The 20,850-nt window shown below is 39.8% G+C and overlaps 1 protein-coding gene across 1 annotated transcript; it reads right to left on the reverse strand.

Annotated features, from left to right (window-relative positions):
- Window positions 1–285: 285 nt before the first annotated feature.
- Window positions 286–3,486, reverse strand: LOC308379811 (up-regulator of cell proliferation-like; the record flags this gene model as incomplete). Its single annotated transcript, XM_080857075.1, has 2 exons — window positions 286–3,248; window positions 3,477–3,486. The coding sequence occupies 2 exons, from the start codon at window positions 3,484–3,486 to the stop codon at window positions 286–288; spliced, it is 2,973 nt and encodes a 990-aa protein (XP_080713201.1).
- Window positions 3,487–20,850: the final 17,364 nt, after the last annotated feature.

A 20,850-nucleotide genomic window follows, 5' to 3' on the forward strand; every position in this document is an offset into this window, starting at 1 on the left:
GTTCATCAACAGCCTTAAGAAGGTCTCTGATGTACGTCTCATGTATCTGTGTTGTCACAGATCGCTTGGATTTTGGCAATGAAGTGATTCTTATTTAAATATTTTATGGCACTCGTCCCAAACCAATCACTTTTAACAATGAATTTCTCATCTCCACTAGATCTCAGAGGGTGCACCTCCCGATAAACATTGGTCTCTGGCAGTCAAGATAGCTCAGACATCATTCTGTCGCACATCTTCTCAAATTCTCTCTTCATCGTCAGTTAAATTTGCTTTTCTCTCTCTTCACTCTTGAAGCAGCCTTTTCTCATTTGTATCCATTAGCTTCACCTTTTCCTCTCTTATTTTAACAGCTTTCTCCAAAGAGTGTTTCATTGACATTTCCATCTGTTGTCTGAGAGAGTTGGCACGTGTTCGGAAATCCTGTCTGTATTTCTCTTCAAAACTGACTTTTCTGTCCTTTTTCTTAAAGTATTCGTCAAGGTTGGACAGGATTGTCTTCTCTTCTTCATGCAGCTTCTCTGATGCCTCATGTAACATCTCTTTAAGCACATCACGTAAAAGATTAATTTGAACATTCTTATCAGTCAGTCCAAAATTGGATATCATTGTTTCCTTGGTTATAAGCCAGTAATTCATCTCAGATTGGAAAGACCACTCCCAAGTGTTGTAGTGAGTGCATAAATCTTTGTATGCATCTGCCACCAAACTGTTCCTGAAATTAAAGATGAAGTTCTCAAATTTGACAGCATTCCACAAACTCTCTGTCCACTCGAGGAACTCTGTTGCATTATTGTTCCTGATGTTACCAGATGTCTGTAGGGAGCCAATCAACCTCTTCTTAAGTTCATAGACAGCTTCAGTGTAGCCAGCATTCACTGGGGCCATTGGTGGAGTTCCATGCCAAAGTCCAGGGATGTAGTAGCTGTCTTTGTCAGGGTTGTAGTCCATTACGTCAGTGAACTTTCTATAAGCTACTGTCTTCTCCATTTTAGCTGCTGCTCGGGTCATCTCATCCAACTGTTCCACCAGCTTCTTCCTGTCTCTCAAGTTGCTGTCATGAGCAGACATGTCTGACATGTTCTGATGAACAAACAGACATTTGGGCTTCTTCCCAACCTCCTTCATCCTGAGAAAGGCATGGACCACAATCTGCAGAATGTCCTTCATCTCTGTGGAGTTTTCCATGGCAATATTGATGATGGTGACATCACTGAGCCCTATGACAAGCGTTGCTAATTCGTTGTCGTGTTTGTAGCTTGTGTCCAATGCTGCCAGCTCAGGTGATTTGAAGCCCTCTGTGTCAATGACCATGATGAAGTCACATTTGAGCTCAGATTTGAGTTCCTCAGAGACTTTAATCAGTAGCATAAAGGCTCCTCTGGTGCATCTTCCACTGCTGACTGCAAACTGCACTCCAAACATAGTGTTTAGAAGGGTGGACTTCCCAGTGCTTTGCACTCCCAGCACAGACAACACCAGGATCTTACTCTTGGTGTCCACCAGCTGATGTAGCTGAGACAGGACCTCTTTCATCCACTTTATTGGGATGTTTGATGCGTCTCCATCGACCAGCTCGACTGGAAACCCATCCAGCAGCATGTGAGCACACAGAGCAGGTAGGTGCTGGACTTGTTGTCGGGCTGGGTTGTTTTCTGGAAGGGAGCAAGCACACTCATAACGCTGGCCCAGCTCACGGAAGAAGTGCTCAGGACCCAACGAGCAGTTGGAGAGTTGCTTATCTAAATCTGCAATCTCCTCCTTATTCTGTTCTGTGTTTTTACAGCAGTCTTTGTATTTCTCTCTCAGTGTGGACAGGTTATGTCTAGAGAGGGTGTCCAGCTGAATCTTCAGCCACCTCAGAAAGTATAGACGCTGTGTTCCTGACTGTGAGATCCCAGTAGTGAATTTCCACATGGCTTCTGAGACAGCCGTCTGCTGCTGTTCCATTCTGAGCGTTTCTTGTTTAGTCTTGAGTGAACTCCTGTTACCCTCTATGTCTTTGTCTGCATTACGCATTCTGCAGTTCTCTTTTTCTAATTGACTAATTTCTTTCCATATTTCACCATGTAAAGGCAACTGGTCTTTCTTGAATTTCACAACATCCAGAATGCTTCCAGTGATGCTTTCAGCAAGTGTTCTGCCATTTTTACACTCAATGCAGTCCTCATCAACCACAATACCATGACGAGCAACAGTAGCCATGTCTTCCACTTTCATTTTAATTGGATTCTTTCCAATGACACCACTCACATGGAAACGCAAAGCCCTTACAAACTCTGCATCATTCTGCTTTTTTTTGATGATCACATTGGTCTCCTTCACCTTGTGATCTCCGCATTTATCCCTCAGTGTATCCATGTTGAAGGTCTTACTCTGAGAGTTGGTGACCAGGAAAAGCTCAGCTCTGCTCTCTCTGTTGTTCAGAGTGCTGAGGTCTCCCTCTAGGTCATCACTGAAGATGAAAACTGCAGCTGAGGTCTCACTCAGGAAGGACATCTGGGTCTTAAACAACCTGCTGTCTCCTCTCAGATTGGCTATGGCCACTGGCTGGGTGAACATGTCAATGTTTGTGTTCCCACTGGGTAGATACCAGCTGACTTCAACCAGACCATCTGAGATTCTCCTGGGCACATCACCACACTTCATGTCACGGTGAAGAAATGTGTCATTGTGCTGATGAGGATTACTGAGCAACCTGTTCAGAGTTTGAGATTTGGCCAGACTGCTCTCTCCTAGCCTAACAAAAGACACCATAGGGATGTCCATTTCTACGATCCTGCCCTCTACAGATGTCCTGTCACCTTCTAGAGAGTGAGGTCTGAACATTTTAACCAGGTCTCTCATGGCCCACAGCATCAGAGTGCTCTGCTGTGTGTCACAGTTTGGCAGCAGTAAAGGAACAGCAAACTGGCACATGGACATTTTGGAGACCATTTCCTGCTGGAGGAAAGGATCTGAGCAGTGGAAAAGAGCAGTGATCAAATCTAGAGGATTAACATCACAATCATCATTAGCATCAGTTAAACTATAATTATATATTGGCTGGTCTTGTTCACATTTGATATTTCTTGCATTTAAATTGGACCTCATCAATTTCCTTAAGAAAGTCCATGGTAGCTGATTCAGACTTGCTGCTGGTTTGTCAGACACTGTGTTACTGTTGATCTCCAGGACTGAGTTGAGTGTGAGCTTCCGTCCAAAGCTGTCCTTCAGGTGTAATGCAGACAGCACATCAGAGAGGCGCACTTTGTTGAGAACCAAAAATGATATAATTTAAAATCAATACAAAACAAATACTACAGATCCTCCATGGCTAACTGCCATAATGTATAAAACATATATAATGTAATGTTTTGAATCCACTAAAATGGCAAAAACAAAAACATTATCCATTGTCACCCACTTGACAGAAATAACACAGATCAAACATAAATAACTCTTCAGGGAATCATTCTCCCTTCCTGATATCTCACCTGTCTTCATCTGAACAGAGGCAGGCTGGCTCTTTCCTCCATGTTGGAGCTCAGTGTAGACTCTAACAGTGTAGTCAGTTCCTGATTTCAGGCTTATGATGTCTGTGCTGCATGACCCAGTAGAGATGGACTTTGGCTCAGTCCCTTCACTCTGGTAAGAGACCAGGAAGCTGTGTGGAGTCTGCTCCATCTTAGGAGACACCAGCCAGCTGAGGTTAGCAGATGATGCAGTGATGGAGCTCACAGTCAGACGCTCTGGGACTGGAATCTCTGGAAAGGGAGAAGACATCATTGGCACTGTCATGAGCGAAAAGTTCCGGGCTAGCCAGAAGTTCCGGGTGACGCAACAGAGACAGATCAGCTGTTTCTCAAAGAATCTTGGCGTTGTTGCTATGATGGTTGCTATGAGTTCGCGGTTGACATATGCGAGTCGCGAGAAGCTGTCATTTACCTCAGCAACACCTCAGGAACACACAAGCTGACAGCTACAGAGACAGAGACAGAGACAGCGACAGCTACATATTTACACAAATTTCTAATCGTTTACATTTTTTTAAATTGGTATAAAATGGTATCATTTGAAGGTATTTTATTTTATTTTGTAGGTACTAAGGACAGATACAAGCCAGGGACGGAAGAGTCCGGCAAAAGAGCTATAAGGAAGGCTGCAAAAGGCTACTGTGTCCAAGGTTGGTCAGCAATTAGCTGCTTGTGCCAAAAATAATCGTTCGCCTTTAGCCAACTTGATTGATAGCTTTAATTTTTACATGAAATACCGACGTGGTTTTTAAAGGTTGTTATGAACAGAAAGCTTAATTGTTATTACTTCGGGAAGATCCAGAGCAGAGATGGTTAAAGCTAGCTGTCTTTAACATTGTTGAGCACTACTTCAATTACTCTTAATATGCATTTTGAACTGCTCGGCTAATAAGAAAACATCACAAAGTATATAAAACACCCGCGGTTATATTTAATTGCTATGTATACAGTCTGTATTACAAGTTAAGAAGGCATGTAGCAATTCCCCACCTCTAGTTATCAGTAGCAGCTAGCTAAATTTACCTCAGAGTGCCAAGAGTAGAGTTCAGGTAACTGATAGAGCTCTAGCTCAGTGCTAGCAAAGTTTTTGAAATTCTACCGGACTATTTGGTCAACGACAACAGCCAGCAAGCTTGGCTTTTTACAGAAATTATGTTATGAAGTAGTTTTGACAGATAGTAGGACATTAATGCCGATTTACGGACACTTTGGGAAACAATTTGTTTTCATTCACAGGTGATACGTTATACCACCAAGGCGATGGGTCCTATCTGAGGAAAGTCGTGAGGTCTGAAGAGGAGAAGGTAAGAGTTTGTCTGGGAAGTCCCGCCCCTCTTCTTCCGGCCAATTTGATTTTGCCTCTGAAGTGGGTCTGGCAAAGTTTGCATAGAAGTTCATTTCAGCATTCTCAGGATCCCTGGGACCAATCACAAACTGGCTTTTGGCTACCTGGCGCGCCATTGGCGGATTTAAAATAACCACGTCTACGTAACAAAAGCGAAAGCAAAGAGAGAAGCACAGCCAAACTATATACTGCTCTTGCGGCTGTCTTGGATGATTTCAAAGGCAAGTTTTTCTTTGAAAATAGAACAGAAACCTGCTCTGGAACAATTCATACAGAAAAAAGATGTGTTTGCTTTATTACCGATTGTTGTAACGTTGTATAGTATCGTTGGTCTGATTGGTTAAAGGCGTGTCCAATTACGTGCTGAAGTGGACCTCCATTTAGTAGTTCGCCAGACTAACTGAGCAAATGAAATGCAGTGAAGGGGCGGGACTTCCCAGACAAGGTAAGAGTTATTTACGAAGATGAATGCTGTTTCGTTGATAGTGATCACTAAGTGGCACCTGTATCATGTATACATTCTCGTTTGTAATAAACCAGACTAGCTGAAGTGATAGAACGAACTAAAAGTGTTTTCTAGTTGATCTCTTTGACTGTGCCTGTGAATGGTTACATATAGGTAAAACAGAGGCAGCATAACAGTTAGTCTGAAAGCATACACCCTCTTGATGTCTTTTAACATGAGTTAAAGCCCTAGACCTAAATCAGTCATACACTTGATTTACATATAGTCTTGGACGAAAAAGTGAACGGAGGGTGGGACTTCTCGCAACACATCTTTAAAGGTTGTCCCCTCAAGATGTTTTAATAGATGCTAGAGGGTGTATGCAGTTTCCCTTCCATGACACAGGCCAAAATGTACTATTTGTTCATTTTGAATGGGTGGGCTAATAAAATGGAATTGACAAAAACAAACATCTGCCTTGATTTTTTAAGACTCTCATCCTCGAAGAGGCACACGCAGGCCACTTTTGGCGAGCGGCATGGAGGCCAAGATCAGGCAGCGCTTTCATTGGCAGAACATCAGGGAAGATGTGGCCAACTGGGTAAAAAAAAAAGGAGGCACACACTATTAATTGCAGCAAGATAAGTCATTCCAACACTTAATAACCAATGTTTTTCAGATTCAGACCTGCATGAGGTGCCAGCACTTCGAGAGGGATAAGACGGAGGCCCAGGAGCTAAGGCCCATCAAGCCAGTTGCTCCCTGGCACATGATTGGTAGACTAAACATCTCTTTGTGTCATTCACTGCACTGTTAACCCCAATTTCTTATGAAGTCTACTGTACTTAAACATTTTAATTACAATGCACTTAAAGAATTCAAGTTTTATGACATTACTTCTAAATGTTAAGTATATTCTACTAAGTTTGATGACTTTACTTCAAGTTTTTAAGTATATTCTACCTTTTTGTAGATAAAGTCGAATGTGTGAATAACTTTAAGTAAAATGGCTTTAAATGACTGAGTTATTTTCACTAAAAGAACTTAAGTTTTATGACATTACTTCTAAATGTTAAGTATATTCTACTGAGTGTGATGACATTACTACAAGTTTCTAAGTATATTCTACCAATTTGTAGATATAGTGGAATGTGTGAATAACTTGAAGTGAAATGGCTTTAAATCACTGAGTTTTCTTCACTTAAAGAATTTAAGTTTTATGACGTTACTACTAAATGTTAAGTATATTCTACTAAATTTGATGAGATTACTTCAAGTTTCTTAGTTTATTCTACCTTTTTGTAGATAAAGTCGAATGTGTGAATAACTTTAAGTAAAATGGCTTTAAATGACTGAGTTATTTTCACTAAAAGAACTTAAGTTTTATGACATTACTACTAAATGTGAAGTATATTCTACTGAGTGTGATGACATTACTACAAGTTTCTAAGTATATTCTACCAATTTGTAGATATAGTGGAATGTATGAATAACTTGAAGTGAAATGGCTTTAAATCACTGAGTTTTCTTCACTTAAAGAATTGAAGTTTTATGACATTACTACTAAATGTTAAGTATATTCTACTAAGTTTGATGACATTACTTCAAGTTTCTAAGTCTATTCTACCTATTTGTAGGTATAGTCAAATGTGTGAATAACTTTAAGTGAAATGGCTTTAAATTATTGAGTTTTTTTCACTTAAAGAACTCAAGTTTTATGACATTACTACTAAATGTTTAGTATATTCTACTAATTGATAACATTACTACACATTTTTAAGTTCTTTGTAAATATAGTCGAATGAGTAAACCAGGGGTGCAACTGCCCAGTGTCAGGGGGGTATGCAGCAACAATTTTGGCGCCCCCCCACCCCCACACACCCGTTTTTTTTTTCTTTTTTTCTTAAACAAATAAATAAATAAGTGTGCCAGACATCATCATGTATGGGCTTTAAATAATAAAGGTTTATTTTAAAGTATATCAGCCACTGCATAATGGTAATGGTACCCTATGGTGCATACAGTATGTACTGTACACACACACACACACACACACACACACACAAATATATATATTTAGTAACAATGTTAACAAATAATAAACAGTTGCAAACATTAACATTATAATGTTAACCATTGCAACATAATGCCTTAAAACGCAAAAGTAAGCCTACAAATAAAGATGTTTTAAGGTGATGATGTGTAACAATGCTGCTACCAAAATATTCTACAGTGCTCTTTAGTTGCTATTAAATAATAACACGCCGTGCCTTTGCACTTGCCCATTTATCTAGTATTGCATCATGCCAACAGATAGCCTGAATGTTTGACAGCACAGCTAACATGAACAGTTAATGGTAACCAGAGTTACGTTTCCAGCTTCTTGTTAGTTACTGTGAATGTTACCAGAGCCCGTCTGCCACCTTATATTTACCAGTTGTTATTTTGCCTTAATAAAATTGAGATGTGTCATACATGGGATTACAGTAGGGTTTAACCAAAATCTAAATGTAGCTATCATCAGCCTAATTGATGAGGCTTAAGCTAGCCATAAACCCCCATTTGGCTGCTACATTTCTATGTTTGCAAACGCTAGCTAGCCTGTTAACATTATTTACAAGCCTCCAAGCACAAACGTAAAGTCACCTTAAAACCTACCTGTTGCCTTTCACCTTCCACTTATTTAATTGCTGTTGCATCCCCTGACATGTCTTCTCCTTTTCCCTCTTTCTTTTTCTGTTTTCAGCTCCCGACAGCTTTTTTGCTTTATCCATCTTCCATCCAACCAACTCACTACTCGTAGCCTAGTTCTAATTGCCTGTGTGTTCAGCGTCACGGCGCTCACGCTCCCTCTTCTATGCATGCACGGCGGCAGGATTTTTTCTCTCCCGGTGCTAAGGGGGGGCTTGACCGATACGTGGGGTAGCTAAGAAAATAATTTATTTTCATGACGTCACTTACTTTATTAAGAGGTTCTTGTTTTTTTTCCAATAAAAGCAGCTATGATACACAGCACGAGAATGTAATACAAGCGGCAATGGCGGAAATGTTTCACGTGCGTGCAAAGGTTCAGCTCCGGACAGCGACCATGCGCCTGCCCATAACCAGACAATACATCCAACATGCAACAAGTATTTATTCCATATGCATAATAAATGAAAACAAACAACTATGCATTGACAATATTGTCTCGGATCACAACATCATAACTTACATTACATTAATAGTAAAACTCATAACATAGGCTACAAGTGCAGCCGCAACGAGAAGTGCGAACAGCTTGTTTGAATGATTAAAAACAAACAAAAAAAAATCACCAGAGTTGTTTTACAGTAGGCTAGGACAATGCGTCTGTTGCTGTGGTTAAGTGCAAATGAGTCCATGATCTTCTGGATCTTCTGGACATCCAGAATCGTATTACGCTCTGAAGACTCTAGTTCTGCATAAAACAAAGACGTATCGACTGGAAAAAACAATCGACTGGAACTTCAGCGACGAACTTTTTTTTGGTAGGTTAGCAGGACTCGTTCTTTTTTATGAGCTAAAGATTGTGTAGATGCCAGACAGTGGAACGGGTTGAAACGAAAACAGTGTTCACCTTACGCCTACTCCCCCCTCTTGTCCCCTCTCTCTCTCACACACACACACACAGCACAGGGCAAACGGGGTACAGGCGCAGTACAAACACGCAAGCATGGATTGTATTGGAACAGAATGCATACGTTACGTATGAACCTTTATAGTTTTTCTCAGTCGCCTTGGTACATTTCTCAAATCATCCTCGACATTTGCAAAACAGTGCTTAAATGCTAGAGGGGCTTAACTGGGGCTACACATTTTTTTGCCGGGGCTATAGCACCCCTTAGCCCCGGTGTAGCGCCGTCGCTGCTTCTATGTCAAAATTCTACTCTAGCCTGTTTAGTCCTCTAAAATGTTATATAACATTAAGGAAATGCAGAAATGATTTAGAAACGCACAACAGCAGCTACATATAGAAAATTCTCCAAACATTTTAATTACTATTTTTTTTTTTACCATCGCTTTGGCGCCTCCATGGTGCGGCGCCCCTATTCGCCGCATACAGCGCATACCCACTTTTTGCGCCACTGGAGTAAACCTGGAGTTAAGTGTTAACTTAAGTTAGGTGGCTTTCAACAACTGAGTTTTATTCCCTTAAATAATTGAAAGTTTATGATACTACCAAATGTTAAGTATATTCTACTATGCGTGATGACATTACTAAAAAATACTAAGTATATTCTACTACTTTGTAGAAAAGTCGAATGAGTGAATAACCTGAAAAAAACTAAGCAATTTAAAGCCATTTCAGTTAAAGCTATTCACACATTCCACTATATCTACAAATTGGTAGAATATACTTAGAAACATAAAGTAATGTCATCACACTCAGTAGAATATACTTAACATTTAGTAGTAATGTCATAAAACTTAAGTTCTTTTACTGAAAATAACTCAGTCATTTAAAGCCATTCTACTTAAAGTTATTCACACATTCTACTTTATCTACAAAAAGGTAGAATGTACTTAGAAACTTGAAGTAATGTCATCACACTTAGTACAATATACTTAACATTTAGAAGTAATGTCATAAAACTTGAATTCTTTAAGTGAAAATAACTCAGTAATTTAAAGCCATTCTACTTAAAGTTATTCACACATTCTACTTTATCTACAAAAAGGTAGAATGTACTTAGAAACTTCAAGTAATGTCATCACACTTAGTAGAATATACTTAACATTTAGAAGTAATGTCATAAAACTTGAATTCTTTAAGTGAAAATAACTCAGTCATTTAAAGCCATTTTACTCAAAGTTATTCACAGTAACTTAAGTTAAGTGGCTTTCAATTACTCAGTTTAAGTCATGAACAGAGTGCATTGTAGGAATGTGAATGCTCTTGACAGCTGAAAAGCATTAAGTAAATTAAGTCTGTAATTAATTTGGAACACTACAAATCAGCCGTGGTTAACCTAACGTGGTCACAACTTGAATGCGGAGCATGTTATATTGAATCGCTCCTCTTGCTGTTTAACAATGTTTTGGAAGTGCAAGTACTGACTGTCCTCATAGTTGTGAAAAGAGAGCACAGCTATTTAAACATTATAGACTGAAACATGGAAGTAATGCGAGAACATTTCCATGTTTATATCAGGAATGTCTGTGTACGTTCAGGTTATGCTTCATTTGGGGAAATGCAAGCTGCCACCAAAAATTCAAACGCTTAAAAACATCTTGCTTGCAGCTTGCAAATAGGTGCTAACAAACGTTTATTGTTGTATTTATTTTTTAAGTTTTGTATTTTTGGTTTTGTAAAAAGTGTTGAAATAAAATGAGATCAAAAGCTTGTAATTCTTAACTTGTAATTAAGTGCACTGAACTTACACACTTAAGTGTAGTAGTTATGCAAAGCGATTGTTATTGCAAAATATTTTAAGTGAAATCAACTTTGGAATTAAGTGCATTGAACTTAATGCTTTAAGTTTAATCACTATGCAAAGCAGTTGATATTGCAATATATTTTAAGTTAAATGTACTCAAAAGTTTTCATTACACATTACTTGGTGTTTTTAAGGCAACCACTTTCCTCAACATTTTTAAGTAAACTCAACTTATCTGGGCTTAGTGTGTTGCAATAGATTTTAAGTTAAATCAACTTGGAATTTTAATGGTCATTGAACTTAATGCTTTAAGTGTAGTCACTTGGCAAAGCAGTAGATATTGCAATAGATTTTAAGTTAAATTAACTCAAAAGTTTTCATTGCACGTTACTTGGTGTTTTTAAGGCAACCACTTTCCTCAAATGTTTTAAGTAAACTTAACTTATCTGGGCTTAGTGTGTTGCAATAGATTTTAAGTTAAATCAACTTGAAATTTGAATGTTAATTGAACTTAATGCTTTAAGTGTAGTCACTTTGCAAAGTAGTTGATATTGCAATAGATTTTAAGTTAAATGTACTCAAAAGTTTATATTTAACATTACTTGGTGTTTTTAAGGCAACCACTTTCCTCAAATTTTTTAAGTAAACTCAACTTATTGGGGCTTACAGTGTGTTGTTTAAAAAACATTGATAGTATAGCTGCAAAAAACAGACTTTTTTTGCCCTTGTGTCTCTCTGTAAAAATTCATTTGCAGGTGTTGATCTCATCGGACCCATGAAGGCATTCAGAAAAGGAAAAAATACATATTGCCTCACAGCCACCGACTATTTCACAAAGTGGGTAGAGGCTGTACCCATTAAGAGGAAGGCAGCCGTGTTGACTGCGGATGTAAGGCTATGATGGATATTTTGTGAATTATGGTGATGTAGTGACTTCTTATACCACTGCTTGGTTGAATAAGCATGCAAATTGGAATTTACAACGTATCTTTACATTTTGTTGCTGTTGTTAAGGCTATGATGGACATCTTCCGGAAGCATGGTGCCCCGGGGGTCATCTTGACCGACAGAGGAAGGGAGTTCTGGAATGAGGTTGTTCTACCATTCGTTAACATTTTCAGCACGGTGAAACTAACAACATAATGCTGTCAGTTACTCATGGTTTCCATTTGTTATTATTTCTGAATAAGGTGAACACGGACATGTTCAGGAGGTGTGGGGTCAGGCACCGCATGTCCTCCGCCTACCACCCGCAAACTAATGGTATGTGGAATTGCATTATCACACTGTTGGGTGCAATTGTCATTTGTGATAAAGAATTGTTTTTATTTTGATCATTGTTATCACTTCGAAAAACAGGATTGGATGAGAGGACCAACCAAACCCTCAAAATTTCCATTGGGAAGACCCTCGACGGACTTCAAGAGAGGTGGGAGGATCAATTGAAAGATATTGTTTTTGCCCACAATTCTTGTGTCCAAGCTTCTTCTAGGTTCTCGCCCTTCCGCCTGGTGTATGGGCGTGAGCCACGTCTCTTTTGTGAGGTAATTCAATTCACCTGAAACTTTTTGAATGTAGTATACAAATATTATAGACTACGATGTTCTGTCATGTTATTTGACATTGCATTACATGATACATTAGGTCACTGGCGGAGACTCTCCAGAGGAAGTACTTGTGGCCAGTCCAGAAGAGGCGGACGTCGAGGCCTATGTCGAGGAGCGACACACGAGAGATGGAGAGGTTTTTGAAAAGGTAATTCAATATTTAACGAGTTGACACCTGTTGCGTTAAGAAAATGTTAACAAAGGTCAGTTGTGAACAAAATTGCTTTCTTACATAACCAGGTGCATGCCAACCTGGAGAGGGCCCAGCAGAGGCAAAAAGATGCCTACGGGAAGAGGATAAAGAAGGGGACCAAGAGGTATAGGATCAGGCCAGGGATGGTGGTGTTGAAGAAGGATGAGAGGAAACGTGGGAAGCCAGGCATGACGATGAGGCCTACTTGGCCAAACAAGTACAAGTAAGTAGACATGTTTCGTTTTTAGTGGTTTCTGACGTAGTGTGGTGGTTTGAGGCACATTAGCATAAACAACATATGCAACCCCATCAAGAAGAATGCTATGAAGCTGCATGTGAGAAGTATGTTACTATGGAGTAACTTGGCACTAATTTCTCATCTTAACAATTTCAAGGGTGGTGAAGGTGGAGGACCATTTTGTGGAGCTGGAGACCATGGATGGAATCCCCCTGACTTCCAGGACACCCTACGCTTCAGTGAAGCCAGTTCGTATCAGTATGTGCTCTACTGTTATACTTATACTCATACTAATGTTAGTCTGCTACTTCTTACTTGCTCTGGTGCATTTCCAAATTTGTAATTTATGTGTGCACAGTAGTCAGAGAGAATAAAGTTCACGCCTTTTCTCTTTTGCCAGGGTCCCAGACAGGTCACCCCATTGAGGAGACTGTATAGGTTTCCTCTGACAGCTCTATGTCGGGGAGCGACACCCTTGAGGTGCGTTGAAGTTCACATGTGAACACCTGTGGGAATATCCATTACCAACCCTCACAATCACATGTGCCATATTGCTTAAGTATTACCAGCACGTCATTAAAAAAATTAACCAAACTGTGCCTTCACAACAGCGGCATGTAACCAACAGTACTCTTAACATCCATGTTTCTCTTTCAGGTGACATGCACTGTACCTCCTGGCACACTGTCCCCACAAGAAGAGACCGGACAGTCTTATGGTCTGCCCGGCTCTGTGACAGAGGACTACAGGCTGGAGGTAATATCACAAACAGACATGTAAAAATAGTCTGGTTCGGCCAGACTTAACTGCTGGATAATATTGCTATTGTTATTCTCATATTCATTAGCCAGCTACTGTTTTGTGCGTTTCTCAGGGCGGTGATGTTATCATCTCTGGTGTCCAGTCAGGCAAACCTGTTCTGGCGTCACTGAGTGACAGGGTGGACATCATCAGGGCGATGCTGCTCCAGCCCCAGTCTTGGTTGGATGACTCTGCCATTGATCATGCCATGGCACTCCTGAGGTTCCAATACCCCATGTCGGAGGCCTCCTCTCCACCACCTCCCTGGCCCTATTGACACCTCTCCCAGCACCAACCCAGGGATTCATACAAATAATGAATATTTGTGGGAATCACTGGGTTGTGGTAAGTAATGTCGGTTGCAAGGTAGGAGAAGTAAACATCTTTGATTCCCTGTCACGTACTTGCACCTATGACTTCGCTGCCCAAGTCACTGGCATTCTTCAATTTGCAGGGAAGACAGTTCGCCTGCAGTGGCCAGACGTCCAGGGACAGAAGGGGGGTGCAGATTTTGGACTGTTTGCCATTGCATGGTACAGTACCACCAAGACCACATGCGGACTCATCTCTGTTCCTCTTTACAGGCTGGCCAGTTAGCGCCATTCCCCAGCACGAGGAAGAGTGCCTCTGCTGTTCCGGTTTACTCCATGAAGGTGGAGGTGCACTGCTACTGCAGGTGGACTGTGCGGAGAGGTAAGGATGCAGTGGTAGCCTGTGGAAGATGTGGTGAGGTCTTCCATCAGGACTGCGTCTCTCCTTACAGTTATCTGTTTATATGTAAAAAGTGTACAGTGATAAAAGTTTTATAATTGTTCTGTTATTTATAATTGTTGTTTCAATTGCTTTCTTTGTTTATTTATTGCAAACAATTCAAGTTTGTTGTTCTCTGTGTTCCTTTGTTCATGTTTGTTGTTCACTGCTAATTGAACAAGCTTGAGTGCTTCTGGACTGTGTGTATCTATATGTACTGGCTTGTTTTTTACTATTTTAAACCTAATACTGTGAATACTCATTGAATACTCATTGAATAGTCAATCAGGCTACTTCCTGACAGCAATCAATGTAGTTTCAGTCAGTGACTTTTCTGAATTGCTAGGACACACCTTCAGGTAATCAGTCTCCTTTGTCTAAGCAACTGCTGGGCGTGATTTCAGCCGGATGCAATCAGTGAACCTGCTATTTCAACAGGACTGATACTGAAGCTTCAGCGTAAGTGTCAGCCCTCGTGTTGAGCCCTTTTCGTGTGAAGACATTTTCGGGTAAAGACATGCAAGTCTAACTGTGCAAGACATTTTCGGGTAAAGACATGCAAGTCTACCTGTGCAAGACATTTTCGGGTAAAGACATGCAAGTCTACCTGTGCAAGACATTTTTGGGTAAAGACATGCAAGTCTACCTGTGCAAGACATTTTCGGGTAAAGACATGCAAGTCTACCTGTGCAAGACATTTTTGGGTAAAGACATGCAAGTCTACCTGTGCAAGACATTTTCGGGTAAAGACATGCAAGTCTACCTGTGCAAGTCCACCGAAGCAAGTGATGGATTGTAACAATTAAGTAAGAAGAAATATAGCAAATCATTTAATTAGTTCAAGGGGTTTTTAGTCACACACACACACAGCAAACGTGTAAAGATGAGTTAGAAGGGGAGGGTCATTAGACAGCCTTCTGATTGGTTGGAGTTAGATTACAGGAGGTCATTTTATTGGGTGAGGAGTTCAACCACTCCTGAGGAAGATGGGAGTGTCTGTTTATGTTTTTAAATATGAGCCCGCGAACGCAGCTCTGCAGAATTGCTGCCGGTGGTATTTCTCTAATTGTGGCTTAAAGATCTGCAATTAAATCGCACTGAAACCAGCATTTGTAATCCATCTTCTTATTGTGAATTAGTTTATAATACTAAGAATTGGCCACAAAATATTGGTGACGGCCCGATGTGATAGCAAAAAGATTGAAAACTGTGAGTTTCAGCCTTGATTCAACTTTGTCCGAGAGGCCTCGTATAAAAAAGTAAGTGAATTCTGCTTATTAATGGATGTAAGTTGAGTCGGAACTGAACTCTCTTCTGTTAGTCTTTGCTAAAACGAACACAGATTGGATTGTAGATGGGAAGTTTCAGTGGGGTTGTAGTTTTTTATTCTTGGGTTTGTTTTGTTTGACGGTAAAAAGGGAAAGTAATAGGCCTACAGCCACGGAGGCTGGTAGTAAGTCCTAAGCCAGGAAGGCTAAATCTCAAGGGAGATAGGATTTTTTTTATTATTCGCGTTGTGTGAGTGTGTGACTGCGAGGGTTGAAAAAGGAACGTTTGTTTGGGATTTGTGTGATAGGGATATTTCACTGTTATGAGATAATTAAAGATCTCTGTAAAAAGCAGTGCTTAAAACGCAGTATAGGAATTGCTGCAATAGTGTGCACGTGTATGAATGAGAGTTAATTGTATTCCTAGCTTGCAGTTAAGATCTAGCAGCCTACTCGTGTGGATGCCGAACGCTGTGAAAATCTTTCTGGTAATTATATTAATATCACATCGCCATATTTTGCATTTAACTTGATAAACTTACTGAAGGGATTCAGGAGCCAAGTCATTTTGAATTGTTATTAGACTATTTTGACCATATATGAAAACAACGAGATTTCAGTTCATTCCAGGTAAAAATCTGGGTGGATGGCTAGTTGTAATGAGCTTGTAAATTGCCGTTGTAATCCTTATTGAAACCATAGAACACAGTTCGGGTTAATTCGTCTTGTTTATGGGTAGGAATTGGTTGATTTCGTGATTATTCAGGACGAAGGCTTGAATTTGTGGTATTAAAACACGAGCGACGTACTGTTTAACGTGTTTATTATTCTAATACATTGATATTAGTACCGGCGACGCATATTGACACTTTGTAGATACGAAGGAGATTTGTGTTGTTGGATTATAACAATACTAAGGCTGGCTTTCATTGTTTGGTGAGGAGGTAAGCATTTTGTATACACGTGGGTTTTAAAAACGGAGACTATAGACTTGTATTGTAGGCTGAAGGCTTAAAAAGTTGGAATTTGTGGACGATTTGGTTGGGTTAGGAAACGTGGTAACAAGAGATAATTTAATTGGGCAAAGTTAAGGTTAAAATTCATACCATAGAGTATACATAGATGTGAGAAATAAGGGGGATTCTATTAATTGTTAGTGAACAGAAATTACTCCTTTGTTGTCGACACAAGGGTGAAACGAGGGGGAGAAGGTTTTTGCTTGCTGTGTGTTCAACTTGGGTTGCTGAAAGTTGAGGTTAGGTATCGTTTGAAACATGGCTCCATTGACTGTGGAACAAAAGGCTGTACTGAGGAAGGAGGTATCTGAAGGATTGCTAGTGGGGGGAGGTGAAAGGAGTGCTTTGTTTTTAGGAGACAGTGATGGGCAGGAAGATGACTTGTTTTTTGGCCAGGTGGCTCAAGGTGTTAAGAATGCTAATTCAGTGGGGGAACTTCCTGTGTTGGCAGGGGTGTTGGATGAAGGTGTGAAATGTGACCAAATGCTTGCAGGGTATCAAGAAGTTTTTAAACTTGGATTTCGAATGGGTTATAATGCACAAAGGGAAGAGAGAATGGTTGTTGAGAGTAAGTTTATGCAATTAAAACGTTCTTTGATGCAACAGGAGATGGGGGATCCGAGTGATTGTAAGCCTCAGATGGGTAACCCTAGTGGCTTTGTTCCTGTGCATGATGAGTCATTGTTAAATTCAGGTTTAATTCAGTTTGATGGGAGAGAGAAACAACACCGGGTTATTGATTTAAAAGAACCCATTTCATCTGAAGTTAAACAGATATATTGGATAGGTTTGTTTGGCTTAGAATGGGAAGAAAAGATCTGGAGTGAGTGGGGAGCCTTTATTCATAAGTGGCATGGGAGTCTCAGAAATCCTTGTGTTCAAATACATTGTGCTGTTATGGTAAAAGATGTTATTGGTACAGGAGGGAATGGTGAGTGCGATGAGAAATGGAGAGAGACGTTATATGGAAGGACGGTGGTTTGGCTAAAGGTTAAGTGTATAGTTGTGGGACCTGAAGGCGTGGCAGCATTGGTAAGATTGGACCCATCGTTGTACATTTTAGCCCGTGATGTTGGAAACATAACACCACATGTTACACTTAAAGTGGGTCTTGGGTTTAAGGAGAGCGATGTTGGTAAAATGATGAAGAGAGCCATTGCCAGCATGTGGCTGCCTTTGTATGGATTAGGGAAAGGTGACGTGAAAGTGTCACAGGATAACACCTTAATGCAAATCAGACATTCAGGTCGCTTAACGGGGGAGCCTCAAGAAGTCAGAGTGATTGAGTGAGAGAGTCGGGGGAGGAATATACAATGAGTGAACTTTGCAGGAATCTATACTGTATATATGATGGTTATGAAGGAATAGTTTTAGTTATTAAAATGTTAATTACATGGGTGTTGATTGAGGATTGTAGATTGGTAGAATGAAATTAGGGGTTTATCTTATTGGTATAGTGATTGGAATTGGAGTATGAATAGGACTTAGTGGGAATAAAAAATAAATAATTGAATAGTTGGATAAAGTATGGCTATATGAATATTGGATAATGAATTATAAGGGTTGGTGATTGCTCCTTGCTAGTGGTATGTTTTGAGTTTCACACATGGGATTATTAACAGTTTAAGAATATGAAATTAGGTTTTCTGGGGAAATACATGTTAATGATGAAAGGCATATTGGGTTGAAAAATGAATTTCATATTGGATAAATGCTGGAAGTTGGATAGTTGCAGCTAGAATACAAGAATGTGATTCTAATTACAATATAAAGATTGTGGTATATAGTTAGTAGGTTAGGGGTTCTGGTTTAAAACTGTTTGATAATGATCTGTGTTGAAATCTCTTTGTTGCAGGCCAAACAGCAGGAGAGAGAGTGTGAGGAGATTAGAATATGCAAGGGCATCGGGGGTTGTAGAAGAATGCTGTGGAAATGATTGATTAGACAGAAGGGTTTATTTATAAGCAAGGATAGGAATTATATGAATTATGCTATGGTGTAAGAAGTTGATGTTAGAATATGAACTAGGAATAAAAGATGTAATAAATAAGGGGGTAACACATAAGATAAATCCTGAAATAACATTAAGAACAGGGAAATTAGATGTGCATTTAAAGATAGAAGAAAGTGGACAATGGGTAGACAAAGAAAGTAAGAATGAGAGGGTAATGTAAAGTAAGAATGGGAAGGTAAATGGAAAGTTAAAAGAGATATAGAGAAAGAGGAATAGGAGATGTAATGTTTCGCTTAGTTTTCACATACAGATGAGAGGAGTTACAGAGAGAGAAGCTGTGCGCGAGCACAGTGGAACCTGGAACCAGGTTGCGGGATGGATTGAAAATATTTAAGGTTGTTGTGAGGAAATATGTATGTGAAAATAACATTGTTTTAAGTGTCTTACAGGTTTGGTGAAGAGAATCTCAAGAAAGTGGAGACATGGTTTGTGTTTTCGTTGGTTGATGGGAAGTAGGGAAGAAATGGTTTGATTATTGATCCAGGTGTGAGTGGGGTACTTTAGTATTCGAGCCTACCAAAGTCAGCCTTTGTAATTATAATGTAACTAAGGGGGGTGTGCTTCATGCTTTGAAAGGCCATGTGTGCATGTTGTCTTGCTAAAACAGTGTCCTCAACAATTCAGTTAAAGCCAAGCTTAGTAGTAAAATGATATTCTGTACATATGTGATGACATTAGGTCAGGGGAATAGACCAAACATATTTCAAAAGGGTTAAAATGCAGGCGTGTTAAAATATGGAGTTGCTATTGTGGCCACATGGCAACTTCATACATGTTATCTGCCTTGTCTATTTACACACACTTTTAGTTTTAAGTGTGTAAGGGGGGAGGATACAGAAAATTAGATTTATGGGTTTTTGGTCATTCATATATGGGAAGTAAAATTTTGCATAATGCTACGGTTGTAGCATCTATATTGATGAATAAAGGAGTAAAGATCGACCTTGGGGCATGTTATGGGGTGTGAGTACAGGCATTACTCATTGATATGCTTCTTTATTCTTTTTATGGTTCAGGAAAACTTGATTACCTGAGCTCAGCGGTAAAATAAAGGTGAAAGCCCTGGATTGGGCCGCTGAATTTCATTGTTTCCTGGATGTATTATACTGAAAGGTATAAGTGTACAGGTAGTGTACTATATATGATAAGGTATAACTAGAATAGACATTACAGAAGAGTGATGGATATATTTATATGATGGGTAAATGTATGTCTGATGACAGAACTGAAGCCAAGAGATGGTAAGTGTCATGAGCTGTGGGAGAGATACTGTAGCTAAACTGATGGTAGTTTATTTGAGGAACTGAAGTTATGGTAAGTAGAGAATAATTATGGATAAGATGAAATGGTTTATATTTATATGTAAGGTAACTAGGTAAACTACTGGGAAGTTTTTAAGTCTACACGGAGCAGTCATGGTGGGACACGAGAGTTAATTGAAGGAGCATGTGAGTGGATGAACTGAATGTTTGTCAGCTGCATATAACAGAGGTGTGAATGGAGAGGAAATGCAGCTGGAAGTGTGAATGTCAAGGAAGGAATGGGTGTGTGAGTGTGCCGAAGGGGGATACTGAGGAATGGTTCAGCACACTTGCAGGTAAGTATATGTTTTATGTGAAACTTTGTTTGTGGAATCTTTGTTTTAATCAAGCAGTTTGGGAATATTATAGTATAGCAATAATACATTTATGGGAAATATGCAGTAAAGTAATGCTTGCTCTGGATATTGTACAACACACTTTTGAAGTATGTCTAGGAAATATGTGAAAATAATGTGTATAGATTGTTTTTAATCTTTGAAATTATGTATACACAGGTGGACGCATATGGACTGGTCCAGGCGGGAGACTGTTTATGGGTTAGGGTTCTTAAAACCGTGGAGCCTCCAGCCAATAGGGCTGGGAGGTAGAAGGATTAATTGTGTTGTACTGTGTCAACTGTTTTGCAGGGCGTAGGATCACTAGGCGGTGGGACGACCACGATTCAAAGGAGCTGATGCTCTATTGGGGACCATTTGGATGCAACTCGACCTGGCTGAGAGGTTGCCAAGGTCATGGATATGCTGCAGGAGATGGATGGGTCTCATCCTTGAGGGATGGAGCTTGATGGGACATCTTCAGAGAATGTTCTCTGGCGGAATCAGATCGAAGGCCTCATCAGTGGAACTTGAAGGAGATGCTTGTTGTGGGACATCTACAACAATTCTACAACGGCGCAGAACATTCATACATATTAGGACGGATCATCTGCATAATATTG

The sequence above is a fragment of the Sprattus sprattus genome (assembly GCF_963457725.1).
Source record: "Sprattus sprattus genome assembly, chromosome: 18".
Classification (NCBI taxonomy): Eukaryota; Metazoa; Chordata; class Actinopteri; order Clupeiformes; family Clupeidae; genus Sprattus; species Sprattus sprattus.